Source organism: Patagioenas fasciata, chromosome 7 (assembly GCF_037038585.1).
Source record: "Patagioenas fasciata isolate bPatFas1 chromosome 7, bPatFas1.hap1, whole genome shotgun sequence".
NCBI classification, from domain to species: domain Eukaryota; kingdom Metazoa; phylum Chordata; class Aves; order Columbiformes; family Columbidae; genus Patagioenas; species Patagioenas fasciata.
The window spans coordinates 34,033,945-34,050,666 of NC_092526.1; the positions used below are offsets into that span (position 1 = coordinate 34,033,945).

General features: G+C 46.0%; 1 protein-coding gene across 11 annotated transcripts in view; it reads left to right on the forward strand.

The window, feature by feature from the left end:
- The window catches only part of COL6A3 (collagen type VI alpha 3 chain), a 62,122-nt gene extending 46,452 nt beyond the window's left edge, over positions 1 to 15,670 (forward strand). For 7 of the 11 annotated variants that reach the window (XM_065840509.2, XM_065840511.2, XM_065840516.2 and 4 more), the window contains 10 exons: positions 456 to 555; positions 1,055 to 1,753; positions 2,976 to 3,084; positions 3,839 to 4,152; positions 5,637 to 5,897; positions 7,651 to 7,725; positions 9,796 to 9,975; positions 10,085 to 10,138; positions 14,404 to 14,574; positions 14,792 to 15,670. In XM_065840509.2, coding sequence (XP_065696581.1) covers positions 456 to 555; positions 1,055 to 1,753; positions 2,976 to 3,084; positions 3,839 to 4,152; positions 5,637 to 5,897; positions 7,651 to 7,725; positions 9,796 to 9,975; positions 10,085 to 10,138; positions 14,404 to 14,574; positions 14,792 to 14,832 — 2,004 coding nt within the window. In that variant the 3' untranslated portion in view covers positions 14,833 to 15,670. The remainder of the gene's footprint in view (positions 1 to 455; positions 556 to 1,054; positions 1,754 to 2,975; positions 3,085 to 3,838; positions 4,153 to 5,636; positions 5,898 to 7,650; positions 7,726 to 9,795; positions 9,976 to 10,084; positions 10,139 to 14,403; positions 14,575 to 14,791) is intronic. The other 4 variants (XM_065840510.2, XM_065840512.2, XM_065840513.2 and 1 more) reach the window with 4 other exon arrangements.
- Positions 15,671 to 16,722: the final 1,052 nt, after the last annotated feature.

Below are 16,722 nucleotides of genomic sequence, written 5' to 3' on the forward strand. Positions count from 1 at the left end.
AAAACGCAGTGCATGCTGCAAAATGCTTGTGAGGTTATGATGACTCATTTGTTTCCCAGAACATGGCCCTAGCACACCAGGTGTGGTATGAAACAGAAGAAAAGACAGTCCCAAGAGTGAGAAAGATCTGATTGAGACAAAAAGGCAAAGGGTTGGAAGGTAGAACTACCAGTGGCAGAAAGAGAGAGAGGAAGTACAGTGATTTAAAGCAACAAAAAAACCCCAGACAAGCACACTGAGCACTGGTTCAAGTGCTTGACCCTTTTCTTGGAGTTTAGCTCTAAAATAGTCCCACTATCTGATGTCAGGGACATTAGGCTCCTCCAATGGTTTCTACCAAAATCAGTGTGCTGAGCAGAGTTCACAACCTTAGAGTTGTGAATTGCTCTCCCCTACTTTGAGCTGCAAATAACTAACATTACTAACACCATGTTTTTCTGTTTGCATCTCACCAGATCAACAACACAGCGGTTGGACATGCAATTGTTCTTCCAGCCAGCGGCAATCAGCTGAATGAAACTATCCGGAGGCTCTTGACTTGTCACATTTGTCTGGGTAAAACATCCAATTTCTCTTCTAGACAGTGCCAAGTCCTTCTGGTCGCACAGCAGTCGGTTGTCAGTGGTGCAAAAGGGAAGCTCAGTTGGGAGTGAGCCCTTTTGCTGCTGAAGACGAGGTATTCATACTCTTAGGCTGAGCAGAAAATGTTGGCATTGTGGATGAGGTTCGCTGTTTAACATGGGTGTTCTCCACTTTGCTCCTCTTTTTGGCCAGTTCCCATTTTTATAACCCAAATACCAATAGCTAAAAACTCTAAAACATGGCTTTCTGCCATTTATGTCAAAGCACTTGAGGGATCTCTTTGGACAAAGGAGCACACACAAAAAAATGCATAAATGTGTTTTGGGATGAAATTACTTTGGTATCAAATAATGGACCACTGAATGTTCATGGCTTGATAGTAGTATTTCATATGACACAAGAGATTTTTACAGTGACAAGGGAGGGTCATCTTGAGTTCCTCCAGGTGAAACCTACTGTATTTCTTCTTTAGACGTGTGCGACCCTGATCCTGTCTGTGGTTTTGGTAGTCAGAGACCTGTATTCAGAGACAAAAGGGCAGCCCCAACAGATGTAGACACTGACATTGCCTTCATCATGGATAGCTCGGAGTCTACCACCCCTCTGCAGTTTAACGAGATGAAGAAGTACATTTCCCACCTTGTAAGCAACCTGGAAATCAGCTCTGAGCCAAGAGTATCTCAGCACCACGCAAGAGTGGCAGTTCTCCAGCAAGCTCCTTACGAATATGAAACCAACTCAAGCTTCCCACCTGTAAAAACTGAGTTTTCACTAGCTGATTATGGATCCAAAGAGATCATCATCAATTACCTTCACAACCAAATGACCCAGCTCCATGGCACAAGGGCAATAGCAAGTGCAATTGAACACACTATGGCTCATGTTTTTGAAAATGCACCAAACCCTCGGGATCTAAAAGTCATAGTTCTGATGATGACTGGAAAAGTGAATAAACAAGAACTTGAGTACCTGCAGAAGGTAGTTATTAATGCAAAATGCAAAGGATACTTCTTTGTTGTCTTGGGCATTGGCAGGAAGGTGAATGTCAAGAATATCTATAGCCTAGCTAGTGAGCCAAATGATGTGTTCTTCAAATTGGTTGACAAACCAGGAGAGCTTCATGAAGAGCCCTTACTGCGCTTTGGGAGACTGCTGCCATCTTTTATCAGAAGTAAGTATAACATCGTGCAGCTAAAGTACTATGGAAGGGGCAACGAGTGACCTCAGAGGGGTTAATCTGTCAGGTCTGGTCCACCTGCCTGTTGGGTGGGTGGGCTCGAGCCTGACCACTGCTTTGGGCAGTGAGGTCCACAGAAGTATTAGTCTGTTTCTATATGTTCTGAACTGTTTGGTCTGTTTTGTTGCTGCTCATAGGTCTGCCTAGTTGAATACGTCTGGGTTGTGTTCACTTTGCCCTCCCCAGCCCATCCTGTGCAGTCTGTTGGCCTGTCAAGTAGAGTCTGTACTTATGCCTGGTTTGATTTTGTCTCCATGGGCTCACCTGTGGGATCTGACCTAATGCCACCTGGTTTGCTGGTCACGTCTCCAACATGTCCCATAGTGTTTGATACTGCTGGGTCTCTTGGCCCTCTGTGGCTGAGCAGCCGGCTAGGGCTCCCCCCAAGCCTTCTGAATACACAGCAAATCTTCCTTCTCAGCTTCAGCATGAATATCACGTCTAGCAGGCATTTGGCTGACTCAGACTGAGATCTGGAGCTGCTGTATGCAGATCTGAGGACCAGATGAACAGGATTCTTTGCTCAGGGATAAATAATGCTGCCGTGTTTGGGATGTGAAGACTGTGCCTTGAAAATCTGCAGCTCAGCTTAACTAGGGACCCTAGCCTGGATTTCCAGCTAGAGTCAGCTGCCAGAGATCCTAAACAGACCTGGCCAGCAAGGACAAGAAATGGACCTTTTCTAGGAAAGCCAGTTTTATCAAATAAGTCCTGAAAAAATGTCTACTGAGCTAACAAACCACTGATTCGGGAATGTCTTGCACTGGAAATAAATGTTTAGGTTTTCTCTATTTGCTTTTTCCATTTACTGCGTACCGGAGTCCTGAAAAACCCTAACTCTTGAAAAAATATTAACTGTGTGGTTGGAAGTGCCTTGTTATAAGGAAGTTGTTTACATGTGACAGACCTAGACATACAGCCCTCTGGTATCTTGTAGTTACTGTTCTTGTGTTTGTAAATTGAAATAACAAATCTCCCAGCCCAGGATGCTGCAGTAACCACACCAAACACCAAGAGATATTCCATAGCTTCTATCACAGCAAGCAAGAAGAAAAGAGTGGATTTTAAATCAAGAAGAAATATATGTAATATGTTGCTGGTAGGCAACGACTGTCTTCAACTCCGGTGTTTAATGCCAGGCTCTTTCTGTTTCTAGGCGGCTTTGCTTTCTACCCCTCTCGAGAGATAAGAAAACAGTGCGAGTGGTTCCAGAGCGATCAGCAAGCCAAGAGCCAGAGCCCGGGACACGTGGGGCAGAAAGCAGTGTAAGTAGTGGTTTGTCTGCAAGACAGTGAGCTTTGCTAACAGCCTGTCTGGAGGAGAAGCATTCATTTTGAAGTCCAAGTTTGGAAAAAAAAAAGAAAAATAAAAAGCAATTTTAATGATGACAATTCACATTATCAAAATGCTACCTGTTTGTTTAGTGCTGTGGCACAACAGATCTGTCTACTAGAAAAGGGTAGACAAGTACACATAGAATTTTAAACTTGTGTTAAATTTTATATTTCTATGTGTAAAGGATACGAAGGAGGCATATGTTACTGTCATGAAGTTCGGGAATTCCAGACATTACATAGGGGTTTTCCACTCAATAAACTATTTTCAGAGGCTGGGCTGCCCTGGACTATCTGATATACAAGATCTGCCATAGAATATACCCTAATATTTTCTGAAGAGAAGTGAAAGTGTGTGTCACCAACACCCACTCATTGCTGGTACAGGACTGTGCTGGCTTCTGGAGGTCAAACACCTTGAAATTGCAGATCCCCCTACTGATTTCACTCCTGTGTGTGTGAAGTTGGTGTATAGACAGACTTGTGCCCCAAGTGGTAGGCAGTGATGTCTTGTGTTCCTGCAGCACTTTTCACTGCCTGACTGTGGGAGTGTATAAAGCTGACAAAGACTATTCACCTTGGGGGCTTTCTTGCCAATGGTTTCTGTGTCAGCTTCTCTCCACTTCCAATATTCTGCTTATATTGGGGGGGTGGAAAGGCATATCAGCTGCTTTTGCTTTGGCAGGTATGTGGCACCCAACGCGACCATAAGCCAGACCCTCAGTGCTGGTAGCACTGTCAGTGTGAGCATCAAGCCCGTTGCGAGCACCAAGTCTGTTGCGAGCACCAATGCCCGTGCCAGAACCACCACTGCCAGAACCACCACTACCAGCACCACCGCACAGACCAAAGCCACAGATCAGACCACAGCCAGCACCGTGGTCCAGGTGAATGCCACCATGCAGAGCACAGCAAGCACCGCTGCTCACACCAAAGCCACCGGCCGCACCACTGGGAACACCACAGGCACAGCAACAGGTGGCAGGAGAAGACAAGGCGGTATGTGAAAGGCTCTCCTCATGCAAGCAGTGCCTCTTGTTTTCAGTGCTGCAGTGGGTTGCTGCTTTTTATTCTTCCTGAGAGGGTTATTCCTATGGGAACTGTCACTAAGTGACCAAGTTTTGTCCTTGTGAAAAAAAGTTTTTGGGTGCAAAACTGGAAATCTGCACTGGGAGGGGGGAGGTTTTGTCGACTTGTGTTGAAACGTTTGTGCAAAACCAGGTGGGGAGCAGGCTGCCTCTAAGCAAAACACAAGCAGGGCATGTAAATATGGGGCAATTCATCATTTGGTGCCTAGCCCAGTAGTACAGCAACAGAGGCACTTCACAGAATCACAGAATGGTTAGGGTTGGAAGGGACCCCTGCAGATCATCTAGTCCAAGCCAGCTTCACCTAGAGCAGATGGCACAGGAATGTGTCCAGGCAGGTTTGAATGTCTCCAGAGAAGGAGAATCCACAACCTCCCTGGCCAGCCTGTTCCAGTGCTCTGGCACCCACTTCTCTTTCTAACATGGCCTGTTTGCTTTCTATGTTTTTTTCTCGTAGCATTACCACTTGGCTAAGTTTTGCTATTTATGGTGATTCATACAATGGTGTTTGAATTCTCCATCAGCTAATATAAATAGTTCTGCTGGTTCATCACTGAATCAGTGTGGAAACCTCTGTGGGAATGCTAAAGCTTCCTTCATGTGAAGGAGCTTTCCCATGTGTTTTTGCAAGGGGGTGCAGGCAGCTCTGCACTAGGTGAACAAGTAACAAAGAACATGTGTCAAAGCACAGGGCTGCTTAACCAGTCAACGAATGCATGTCCCCATGTAAATAATAAATTAAAACTAACAAAGCAATCAGCTTTGCAAGGTCAGTGCTTTCATTGGGTTGCAGGGAACAAACTTTTCTGAACGTTTCTTGCTCCACTGTTGCTTCCAAGTAGTGTTTATAAAAGTCTCATCCAATACTCTGCAAAAGCAGGAAAACCTTTCCCTTAGAGCTTCTTTGACCTGTCTAAGGTGCCGTTGCAGGCTTTGCTTGAAGGTCTTCAGCAGCTCAGTGAATACATTGCACCCTAGAGAAAGATCTGACTGGACCCATTTACAGTTGTTGGGGAAGCTGTGCTGGGAATCACATTTCTGGCTATGTAAACCCTGTGGGGAAAAAAAAACAAAACAAAAAACACACAAAAAACCAAAAAGGAAAACAACAACACCAAGCTCTGGTTTGCTAGATTGCAGCGGGTTGCTAGAAAATAAATAAATTATTTGGTAAATCATGTAGGCTATGAAAAAAAAAAGACTCCCTGCAGTGTGCTGGATTGGGCATCTGAGATGGCAAAGTCACAGCATAGTTTGCCCATGTCACAACTGTCTGCAGACAGATTAATTTGCTGTGGACTAGAAAGGAGATCCTGCAGTACTGAGACACCTTTTCCCTGAGACTTTTCCTCTTCAAGTCTTTTCTTATTGTTTCTTCTGATTTTTGCATTGCAGCAAAGACCCATGACATCCAGATCACAGATGTCACTGAGAACAGTGCCAGGCTACGCTGGGCTGGCCCCGAGCCACACAATGCCTACGTTTTTGATATCACCATCACCTTAGCACACGATCACTCTCTTGTGCAGAAGCAAAATGTGACCGGCACTGAGCATGTCGTCCAAGGACTCAGAAGTGGACAGAAATATCTTGTAGTTGTTACCGGCTACCAGAAATCCCAACCCAAAGTAACCTATGCAGGAACATTCAGCACAAGTAAGTACCTCTTGAGGAAAACACACAAACTCTTATTTTTTCATAAAAAGGACCTGAAAAATGGAGAAAAAAAATGCATGCAGGGGACAGGGTGTCAGTCAGTACCAGCAATCCAGCCTTGGCAATGCTCAGTTGTGTCACTGCATGTCTGGCATCCTCTGGTCCAGCAGCAGAACCCACTTACAAAATACTGCAAATGTGCTTCTTTGGCAAATGTGAGTTCACACTTCAGTGGTGTTAAATCAATACAGATTGTGGGAGAATTAAAGCCAGTCCCAGAGGGGGGTTATTGCGCATGCAGAAGGCTTTGCACAATGCGTCTTGGTGGGTTTCAGCCGGCATTGCTGTAAATAATAAGAGTCAAACTGGGTTAACATAGAGTAAATTCAGTCCAGCCTGATTGCAAAATAAGCAGAAGCTGTTTCTCCAATTGCCATTTCCACAGCCACCTATCTGCTTCACATACTATCCCCCCAAAAAAAACATAAAGAAGAGATTGAATGGAGTGTTTAGTCCTTTAGGGATCCAAGCTCCATGTGTACAGATCACATGTAAACCTCACTAAACCCTTTGGCATGACCAAGATTTGCTATGTAAGACACAGCCATGTTTTTTTTAATACAGTTTGGCACAAAGATGCCTTGGCTTGGTGGTGTGGAGAAGTTTGCACTGGTCCTGCCAGTGCTGCATCTGGCTGCTTCTGACACATCAGAGCCAATTTCAGTGCCCAGGGAGAGCCTTTCCATTGGCTTCTGTGGGTTTGGATCAGATCTGAAGTCTCTTACCTTTGTGAGCAATAAATGTGCCCACAAAAATGTTGAGAAAAGACATCAATGTGTAGAATAACATTTGCATGTGCTGAGTTGGAGCTCTTGATGCCCAGGGAAGCTGCATTTCCCACACAGTAAATCTCGAAGGGGAACAAACTGAGCAGGCAGCAGTGATGCTACTTATGCCCACAAGCTGTGACCTGGACACTGGGTAGAACTGTAACCCTTACACTCATACCCTCCCACCAGAGAAAGAAATCCAACCCTTCCTGTGGCTGCAGCCCGTCCTTCCCTCCCGCACCATGGTTGCCCTGGGAAGGGGCATGATACAATAGGGTGCAGTCATGTGGGGTATGATGCAATATGAACCATGTTCTCCTTTCAGTCACAAGGGACTTCTTTCCCAAGTGACAATCCTCAACAACATAGTTTCTAGAGGGATGTGAGGCTGTGGTGGGAGGAGTGTGGTCAAGGAGAGGATTGCAATGCATGGACAGTCCTTGAGGGCTGCAGGGGAACAGGAGAAAATCAATCATGGACTATTTGCTCACCTGGAGGATGCCATTTTTTTTTTTTCCTGGCATGTCTAAGGCCAGAGGAACAAAGTTAAATTGGCCACAGAGAGACCATGTCCAGCTCCTTCAGAGCCCTTGCTCAGTCACATGCTGTGCGTTGAGTGGAGTCCATCCGAAATGATTGTGAGAATGCTCCTTTGCAGTCAGCCCTGAGGATGAGCCCAACCATGCAGCAGACCTGTTGGCTGGGGAGAGCGAGGTGGCTGTGGATTACTCATCCCATCAGCTGCATCCAATAAAGATTTCTGAAATGTATGTACTAGGGTAAACAGATCCAGACCTGACTCCTGCAATTTGTGTGCATCCTCTGTGCTGGAGCTGGGGCTGGTGAGTTTGTTTATGGCTGCATCAAGGGCGCTGCAGCAAATCCCCTTCCTTTTTCATGACACTGCTCTTTCTTCCCCCCAGAGATGCCGGCGCAGCCCAAGGTATCCTTGACCAACATGATGCTCAACACTGAACCACTGGAAGGGCCTGAGAACGGTGAGTATGGGTGATGGTGGGAGTGCTGGGCTGGGGTGCTCTGCCAGAACCCCCACAGAGAGCTTGGCCATTTGCCACTGGTCTTTGCCTTGACTGTTCCTAAACCCATGCTTCCTCAGTGCCCAGCCAGGATCAAAGGATCTGTGAACCCTTTGCTTTGCAGAGCCAAGAGATCATGACCTAGATGACATCTTTGGCCATGTGGGTCTGAGTCCTGTATTGGGGTCTCTGCCCGATGCTGGATCCAGAGCCCTCTGAAGTTGCTGTGATCTTCATGGGGGACCCAAACAAGGTCCTGTTTCCATCACAAGAACAGGAGATGAGCCAGGGCCCAAGCACTGGCCGTTCTCCAGGAACGGCTGTGGCGTGGCCCATGGCCTCTCCAGCATGTGTAGGTGCAGGTGTAGATATTGAACATCTCCTGATGCGTTTGCTCCCTTGTTTCTGATTTGGGGCAAAGAATGGATCTCAAGAAGGGCTTGGCTGTCAGCCAGGACAGTTAGTGTCAAACATTTGCATAAAATTGGCTAATTGGTAGCCTCCCTCCAGTTTCACCCACCTGCCCTTGCCCCGTTTCTCTGTCACCAGTGGCATATGTACCAAAGTGCTAAATGGGCAAGCTGTCAGATTCTACCCTGTTGTTAATCCCATTAACCTGTGTTAATAACACATTATCACTGTAGCTATTAATACATCATCTTTTTGTTGACAACAAGCTTGTTATATCAGCGCTATTACATTCAGTTGTTCCCTAAGTGCCACCATGTTGCAACCCTTCCTCCAAGGGTCTGGAAAGGCTCTCAGCCTTCACAAAGCAACACAGCCCTATTGCAGACACCAGCTATGGAACTGGCATCCACAACTCATTGCTGAATCATCACTGTCATGTTTTTCTTTGAGCATTTTGCTTGCACTGTAGCTCCTTTTCTTCCCGAGGTGATTTGAGAGCATGGAAGATGCTGCTGCTCAGTGCGTTCAGCCAACAGGAACTGCAAAGCTCCTCTTGGGGTCTGGCTGCTCGCGTTGAAAGGAATGAGCATGGACCTCATGCGTGGCTGGTGGTACCATCAAAGCTTGCTGCAGCGGAGGGGCCGAGGGCTTGTACTGTACAGGGACCCGCTCATTTCTGCCTTGCTGCATGTCCCATCATCCCACCCTTCCCATGTGTTCCCACTGTTCGGACACGCACTCCTATGTCTTTGTTTAACTCCCTGTGTGCCAGTTCTTTGGAAAAAAAGGTGTGTAGGCTTGCCCAGGTCTGCCCAAAGGAAAATCGATGTGCTGTGTGCTCACTCTGCCCTTCAACACAAATGTCTCCATCTCAGCTCCTCTCGTTGACCCACTTGCAGCAAACACCTCTGCCCAAGGATTTATGGCAGCTGGCAATCTGGGGTAAACATTCCCCAAGGATGCTGATCTTAAGTTTTTCAACAGGCTAAAGATGTTAAACAGGGCAGGGGATTTGGGATGGGTTGTTTAGCTGACTCTTCTCTAGTTCTCTGTGCAACAGGAGAGATCCATGTGTGAACCTTCCTACAGACCATGGAAGAAGTCGCAGATCCTGCCCCCCTTACAGAGGCAAAGCAGCTGCTAGCACAGATGGCCTACCTTTGCTACAAAAACTCTGAGATTTGGACTGAAGTTATCATTTCAGGGCAGGAAAGGAACATATGTTTAAACCCTCATCAGGTCTTACAGTACACCACATACGGCTTGCATTTAACATAACATAAACACACTTAAGGATTAGAAGTTATTGCCAAGACAAATAGCTTTGAAAAGAGATCAGCAGGGTGTGGGGAGGGGCTGAGGGCCCAATCCTGTGTGGAGTAAGGGGTTCCCACCATCTTGGTACAGAGACTTGGGGTTTGGAAGTGCGATGAAAATGAGAACAAGGAGAGGCAAGCCGGAGGCTGGGGAAGGTTTGCGTTCAGCAAGAGAAATCACACAATGAGGAGATGCCAGGATCCTGCATTGCGCTTTTTTTTTTTTTTTTCTTTTCAATCTCTTTGCTTTTTCAGCTTTTAACCCTTTCAGAGTCACTTGACCTTTGCACCTTTTGACATGCAGATTGGCCAGACCCTTGCTTGCTGGACTTTGACATGGGCATGCAGTGCAAGGACTATCAGATTGTGTGGTTCTTTGACTCCAAACACAAGATCTGCAGCCAGGGTTGGTATGGTGGCTGTGGTGGTAATGCCAATAGATTTGAGGCCGAAGCTGAGTGCATTAGCAAATGCTTAAAACCATGTAAGTACCACACGGGGATTAATCCTTTTGAGTTATATCATATTGTCAAATGTTTGGATCAGAGAGAAAACCTTGTTTAAAAAACAAACCCACACACTTTTTCCTCCAGCAGCAGCTGAGAAATCCATGCAGCAGCCACCCCTTGAGGAAAGATTACCATCAGGTAACACCCCAAGAAAGTCACAAACCAAAGCAAATCCATTATTTCACCTTGACCATTCCATAGCATGTGTCTAAGCTTGTCCAACACAACATCACCAGTAGTATAGACTTGGCTTTAACCTGCTCCTTGACATGACCATGCCCTACCACCTGCTTTGCATGAGCAAGCCGCCTTGCATGCATGTTGTCACACCAGGACATGTTGTGTTTGTACAACCTGAGTGCAAATCACAGCTATATGGCAAAATCGTGCACTGGATTTCGTGAGAAGTGTGGCGTCACTGAACTGGAGTGTGGTGTGGTCCCAAAGCAATCCAAGTTGTTGCTGCATGACTAACTGATGCCACCACTCAGTGGTGCACCATTGAGAGGCAAAGAATTTCAGACTTTTCACTGCCTGTAACTGAAACACTTGATGGGAAATTACTCCATGGGGCTTGGGTCTTGTGTGTAGATGTTTTCCTTTTGCACCAAAAGATAAAAGTCAAAGTTTAGGGAGGAGCCCACAGGAAAATGGCAATTACCACCTCTCCTCAAGGAGTTTCTGAGATTACTGGGTTGTGTTTGCAGGCACTTCAGGACTGTATTCTTGAAGCAGAGACTGGCAATCACCTGTGTGGGTTAAACAAAGGGTTTGGGATGACATCCCAAGCCTAGCAAAGCCTTGCTATCAAACAGCAAGTGATAGGACAAGAGGAAATGGTCTCAAGTTGTGTCAGGGGAGCTTTAGATTGGATATATTTTAGGCTCTTTAAATCAGACTTGAGAATTTTCGTCACTGGTAGCATTGCAGCCTCAGCCCAGCTGTGGGTGCCACTGCTGAGACGTGCAGGCAGATGAGGAGGAGGCCACCACCAGCCATGGAGATGACTGGGGTGGCAGCTGCTTGCAAAAGGAAATGGCGACGTTCTTCTGGGTTGCAAACGAGCATCATGGACAAAGATCTATTGGTTGCAGATTGAGGATTTTTCAGCCACAGGAAGCAGCACAGGGCTTGTGCAGAAACCTGTAGCTACAATCTAGACCAGAATTTTATCCTCATAGAGTTGGAAAGCCTCCCTGATGTATTTTTCTCCAGTGGGTGTGTCTTTCTGCTAGCCCCATCCCATAGACCAGCCCCTTCTGATCATCGTCACATGCCTTGATGATGTTTCCAGCAACTGTTGTTCAGGCTAAAGTGATATTTCACGAACTTGGCGTCACTCTGCCCTGGGCAGATAGTCAAGAAAAGCAACCGAGGGGCCCTGGAGGGATGCTCACATCTCTGCCCGCCCCACCAGGGTCCCCAGCTCTATTCACCACTTTATTCTCTTTTCATTTTTTACAAAACCAGAGCTTGAATCCACCATGGAAATAGACACACAGGAGTTCACGTGCAGCTCAGCTTATAAAATGCTGGGTGTTGGGTTGGGCTCTCAGTTCAGCCCATACCAGGCACTGGAGTCAGGTGCAACCCTGAAAAATAAGTTGATCTCCCAAATGTTAGGGCTTTTTGAGTGCAAAAATGTGCTCCAGAAACACCTCCCATTTGAAGCCATTTAAATGCTGTGATAACCTGTAATTATTGCTTTTTTTTTTTTTTTACTGTAACAAAATCGGATGTAATTGTGACTGAGGATCCAAGGCACATTTTACCCACAGGATGAATTAAAATTGTGACTTACTGTGGCTACCCCCATCTTTTGAACCTGCCAGAGTAAGTCACAGCTTAAAACACATTTTAGCTCCCTAGTTCTTGCTCCCCATCAATTCCTTGTATTTTTTTTATAAGTGTTTATTTCATTTATTGTGTTTTGGGCTTGTTTTGTTTTTTTTTTTGTAGGCGGGGGGAGGTTTTGGTTAAAATGCCATCCAGCGTTTCAGCAAGAGCTGTTACTAGGTGATGTTTGATGGTTCTCTGAAACTGGAGAGAGGGCACAAGCCCCCATGGTGTGAATATTAGGACAGGGAAAACTGTGGATCCTGATTCAAATGAATTTTCAGTAGCTCTCCTGAAACTAGGTCTGCCTTTAGGGTCCTGGTTGAATTTCCCTCTGCGTTCGCTGATCCTTAAGGCTGATTCCAGACTCAAAGGGGGGATGAATGGAAAAGCTGTGTTGCCTGGTCCCCATTCTGCAGAGAAAAATTGTACTATACCTCTCATCAGCTGAATATTTTGATTATTGGTTGGATTCCTGAATGGGTGTGCGGAGTTTGGGGTAAAGTAATTCTTGTATTCATATCTGCTGGATTTCAGTGTTTTGGAAGGCAGGGAATAAGGGAGATGGGTTTTGAAAAGAAAAAAATATTGATATAAAAAGGCAAAAAGCCTGCCAAAGGCATGGGAAGGCTTTTGGTTATAGGAGCCCAAAAGCAAAGCTGAACTGGAAGATCAATATTGTTTTCAAATTCCAAGGCAAAATGGAGATTAAAAAAGAAACCCTGATCAAAACCTGCATTGAGGATAGGATGATGGGCAGGAACATCCCTTTTTGACATGTCAGCTCTCAGAAAGGACATATTCCCAGCCCCTCTTAACCAAACAAACAAACCACCCAGTTTTGGTCTGAACCACAGAACTGACCACTTGAGTCTGACCCTTTTGACCACAGCATTGTTCTGGCAGCAATCTGCTCATTCCCTCACAGCACGGAGGGACTCCCTTGAATGGGAGAAGAGGGAAAAATGCAGTTAAAATGAGCAGGCAAAAAGGTGTTACCTGTTTGGCAGACTCTATCCGGAAGCGTACTACGGCTGGGGTACAGGGTTCGTGACGCTGATCGGGGCATTTCCATGTCCATGTCAGGAGCATCCCGGCCTCGCTGCCGCGTTCCTGGGCTCTGGGCAGCTGCCAGCACCGGCCGCAATTTCCTCTAAAGTAAACCTATCACCGGGGCTTTCTTATTGCCTGGGGTTTGCTGCCAGACCTACTTTCTAGTCGGAATTTCAGGGACAATATTTTGTGCCCTTCTTCCCATGAAAACTCTAGAAGGCTTTAGCATGCATCAGACTCCAATAAACGTGCTGGCAAATACACCTTTTTATATATTCATGTACTCTTTCCTATATTCACTATATATTCCCCTGTATTTGGGACAATTAACCACAATTTAAGAAACAAGTCCTTTAAGTAGCTTGATTTCTGGCATCTGGTTTACAAAAAAACCAAATCCTGAATTAGATCCTAAGACAAGATTAACACAAGATAACTTCAAGACCTGAATGTGCTCAGCAGTCATTGCTGGTGTAGTCTACATACACCAATTTGGAAAAAAAAATAAGGTAAAGAACATTTTTTTCTGACTGCGAATATCCCTCTAATAAGAGGAACTCCACACTTTGCCTATGAGACTCCCTTTTGCCCCCATTCTTTTTTTTTTTTTTTTTTTTTGTGATGGCCGTTTTACTGATTTACTTGTTTGGGTGATGGCTTATGACTTTTACTCATACCCAAGGCTGGACACTGGCAGCTTGAAGTCATACCACCGATAAGTAGCAGCGACGAGTGCAATACCAGAAATTTTGGGGCTCTGCCTGAGTCAGGGCTATGGTAACAAGGTTTTCCAGGACTAACTATGGTGGTTGGTGGTTGATGGTTGTGCCACGCTTGGTAGAGGTGGCATGAGCTGCCACCTGCATCCCTGTCTGCAGGGGATGCCTTGCTTGTGACTTGATGGTAAATTAGTGGCTAATATCAGATTTCTTAATTTTTTTAACTTTATTTTAAAAATTTATTTGGCAATTTCACTTTAGCACATCCAGGTACTTCATTATTTTGTCCCCTGCTCACCCAGCAAGGGTTGCAGGATGCTACGGGGCAGTGTGTGGTAGGTCCATCTTGACATATTTCTCTTTTCAGAGGAAGCCAGTGTTTTTAATGGGAAAATGATGGTGCCAATACTTTTTCCCTTGCAGCCCAGCCAGTCATCTCCCAGTTCTGAGACCTGCCAACTCATTTCCTGCAAATCCCGGGGATTTGCAGAGAACCGCTGCCTTGCAGCACTCTTCCTTCATCTCAGTATCACTCCGTGGATGAGTGACAGCAACATGGCCAAGGCCTTGTGGATCAGGGCTGGTGACCTCCAAAGAAAGACCTTCTCTTTGCAAACTAAGATATGGGATTTAGTCGCAGGAGATGTGCACAGTCTGTGCTGTGGTTGCCCTTTCTGAGCTTGCATGCCAGCCCTGCTCGCAGTCATTTCTCTGCCATGCAAATACATGCAGAGAGGCTGTGTTTCACCCAGGAGTGCTATTGATGACTCTTCTTGTTCCTGCTTTTATCCACAGTCATGGATATCTGCTGGCTGCCAAAAGACGAGGGGACCTGCAGGGCCTTTGTGCTGAAATGGTACTATGACCCCAAGACCAAGAGCTGTGCGCGGTTCTGGTACGGCGGCTGCGGGGGCAACGAGAACAGATTTGAAACGCAGAAAGAATGTGACAAAGTTTGTGTCCCTGGTAAGCAGCACATATGTGGCTGGAGAGGGGCCAGGCAGGTCCCTGGCATTTCCAGTCTGGTGCAAGGCTGCGGTGAGCTTGCTTGTGGTGCTCGGGACGCCGCAGCAAGTCCTGACAATTAACTCTATTTATCCTCCCTCAATATCCCGCACAGCTTCCCATGCACACACACACAAAAATCTCATTTATTTTTCTCTTTTTCATCAAACCTTTTCAGGTAACATCAACCCTGGCATGGTGACGACGATGGGAACATAGAGCCAGCGACCTGTCAACAGATACCTCTGGGACAGCCAGGAGCATCAACCGTTGCCACCTTGCCCCTATAGAAGCTAAGGGTATAGACTACCTTGCACTGTACTATTTCATGCTTTTAACTTCCGAGCAAACCTTGAAAAAAGTGTTTTGCTGCATGACCTATCAATATGGTGCTAAACTGTTTGTGGACTGAGTGCTACATGTGTCCGGGTTATATTGCATAGCTTTAACACTACCAAATATTTACCTAATTGCAGATGGTTGTTGTGTCTGAACACATATCTAAATTACCCTTTCTTTTTGATTCCGGCAGTTTGCCTATCTAAGGCACCGTAAAAATGAGACAAAAAGAAAAAAAAAGGTAATAATTTCACTGCAACTGCTACATGCTTGCTTTTTATCATTTTCATAACTGAGCATAACTTTACTGGGGAAGACTTTGTGTAAGAGAGTAGCTAACCCTGATAAACAAGTGGTTCAATTTTTCATTCTTCCTTTTTATTTTTTTTTTCTCCTTTTGCTGGATTAGATTTCAAACTAGATCTCCTGTATGCATTTGTAACATATGTGGCCAACTAAACTAGCAAGGAAAAGGAAGCAAGGTTTCCAAATGCAAATGCACTGCTGGGACCAAGGCCTCAGTTAACAAATTTTTAAATTGTGGTGTAGGATGCCTCTGGCATTCTTCTGATGTTATATGTTTTATAAAACACAAAGCAAAGCAATTTGAGGGGTGGGGGTCTATGGGTAGGTGGGGGATTTTATTTTTATTGTGGATTCTGTGTCAGGAAGTCTATACAAAGAACTTTTAAATAAAATCTAATGGAGGTTTTGAGAAGTTCATCGTTTTGTCTTTGTTAAAGCCATGGTGGTCATCAATGGAGTCATTTTCCAGGGTTGGAGAACCATTTATTTTGGGGGACATCTCAGTGGTCCTTAAACGGAGGATGGATGTAGCATGGATGTTCAGTGGGACATCACTGAGACGCTGCTGCCTTTTTTCCTATGGAAATTTACACTTTTAGGTGTCACAGCTTTGATGTTTGTTTGGTTTTTTTTTTAACGCTCATTGCTGGGAGTGGACTGCATGACCCTTGAAGGTCCCTTCCAACCCAAACTATTATATGATACTGTGCCATTCCCAACACGTGGAGCAGCCCAGATCCCCAAACTTCCCATCAGTACCAAGCCACTCGCACAGGGCCTGGGGACAGCAGGGATGTTGCTCAAGTATTTGGCACCATTTACAAGCACATCACAAGGGCTTCATTAAAAAAAGAGGGGAATGGGTAACATTTTAAAATTGGTTATTGTAATTGGCTCTTGCAATGTCCTCACTCAGCTGTGGTCTCTTTGGGGGACACACCACCCCTCCCTGTGTTTCCCTGTGCACAGATATGCCGAAGATCCTCTTTTTTTTCTGCTCTCACAGGGTAGAAAAGTTGCAGCTAGGTTAAAGTGACCCCACGAATTGTCCTTCCCTCCAGCCTCCCACCCCTCTGCATCACGGGAGAGGTTTTCCCAACTCCAGTGCCGTCTCCGTTTCCCACAAAATCTGCTTTCCATGGACCGTGCAGTGCTCTGGGATGCAAAGGCGCAGCACAGACTTTCACAGCATGCCGGGGGAAGCAGGCAGCTTGTGAAGGCCCCCCCATCCCCTCCCATCCCTGGAGTGTTGCAGTCGCCTCTCTTGAGCCTTTTAAGGAAGCACATTACGCCCGGGCCCCCGGCCAGCGGCCGCGCGAGGTTACACATGGAAGTCATCTGCAGCTGGGAGCGCATCTGCCAGCGTGGCTGCGGGACCAGACCAGAATAAAAATAGCTCAGCCCATCCCGGCAGTGCCCGAGCAGCACGCTCCGCTCCCAGTGGCCGATGGTTCGCCCTGACAT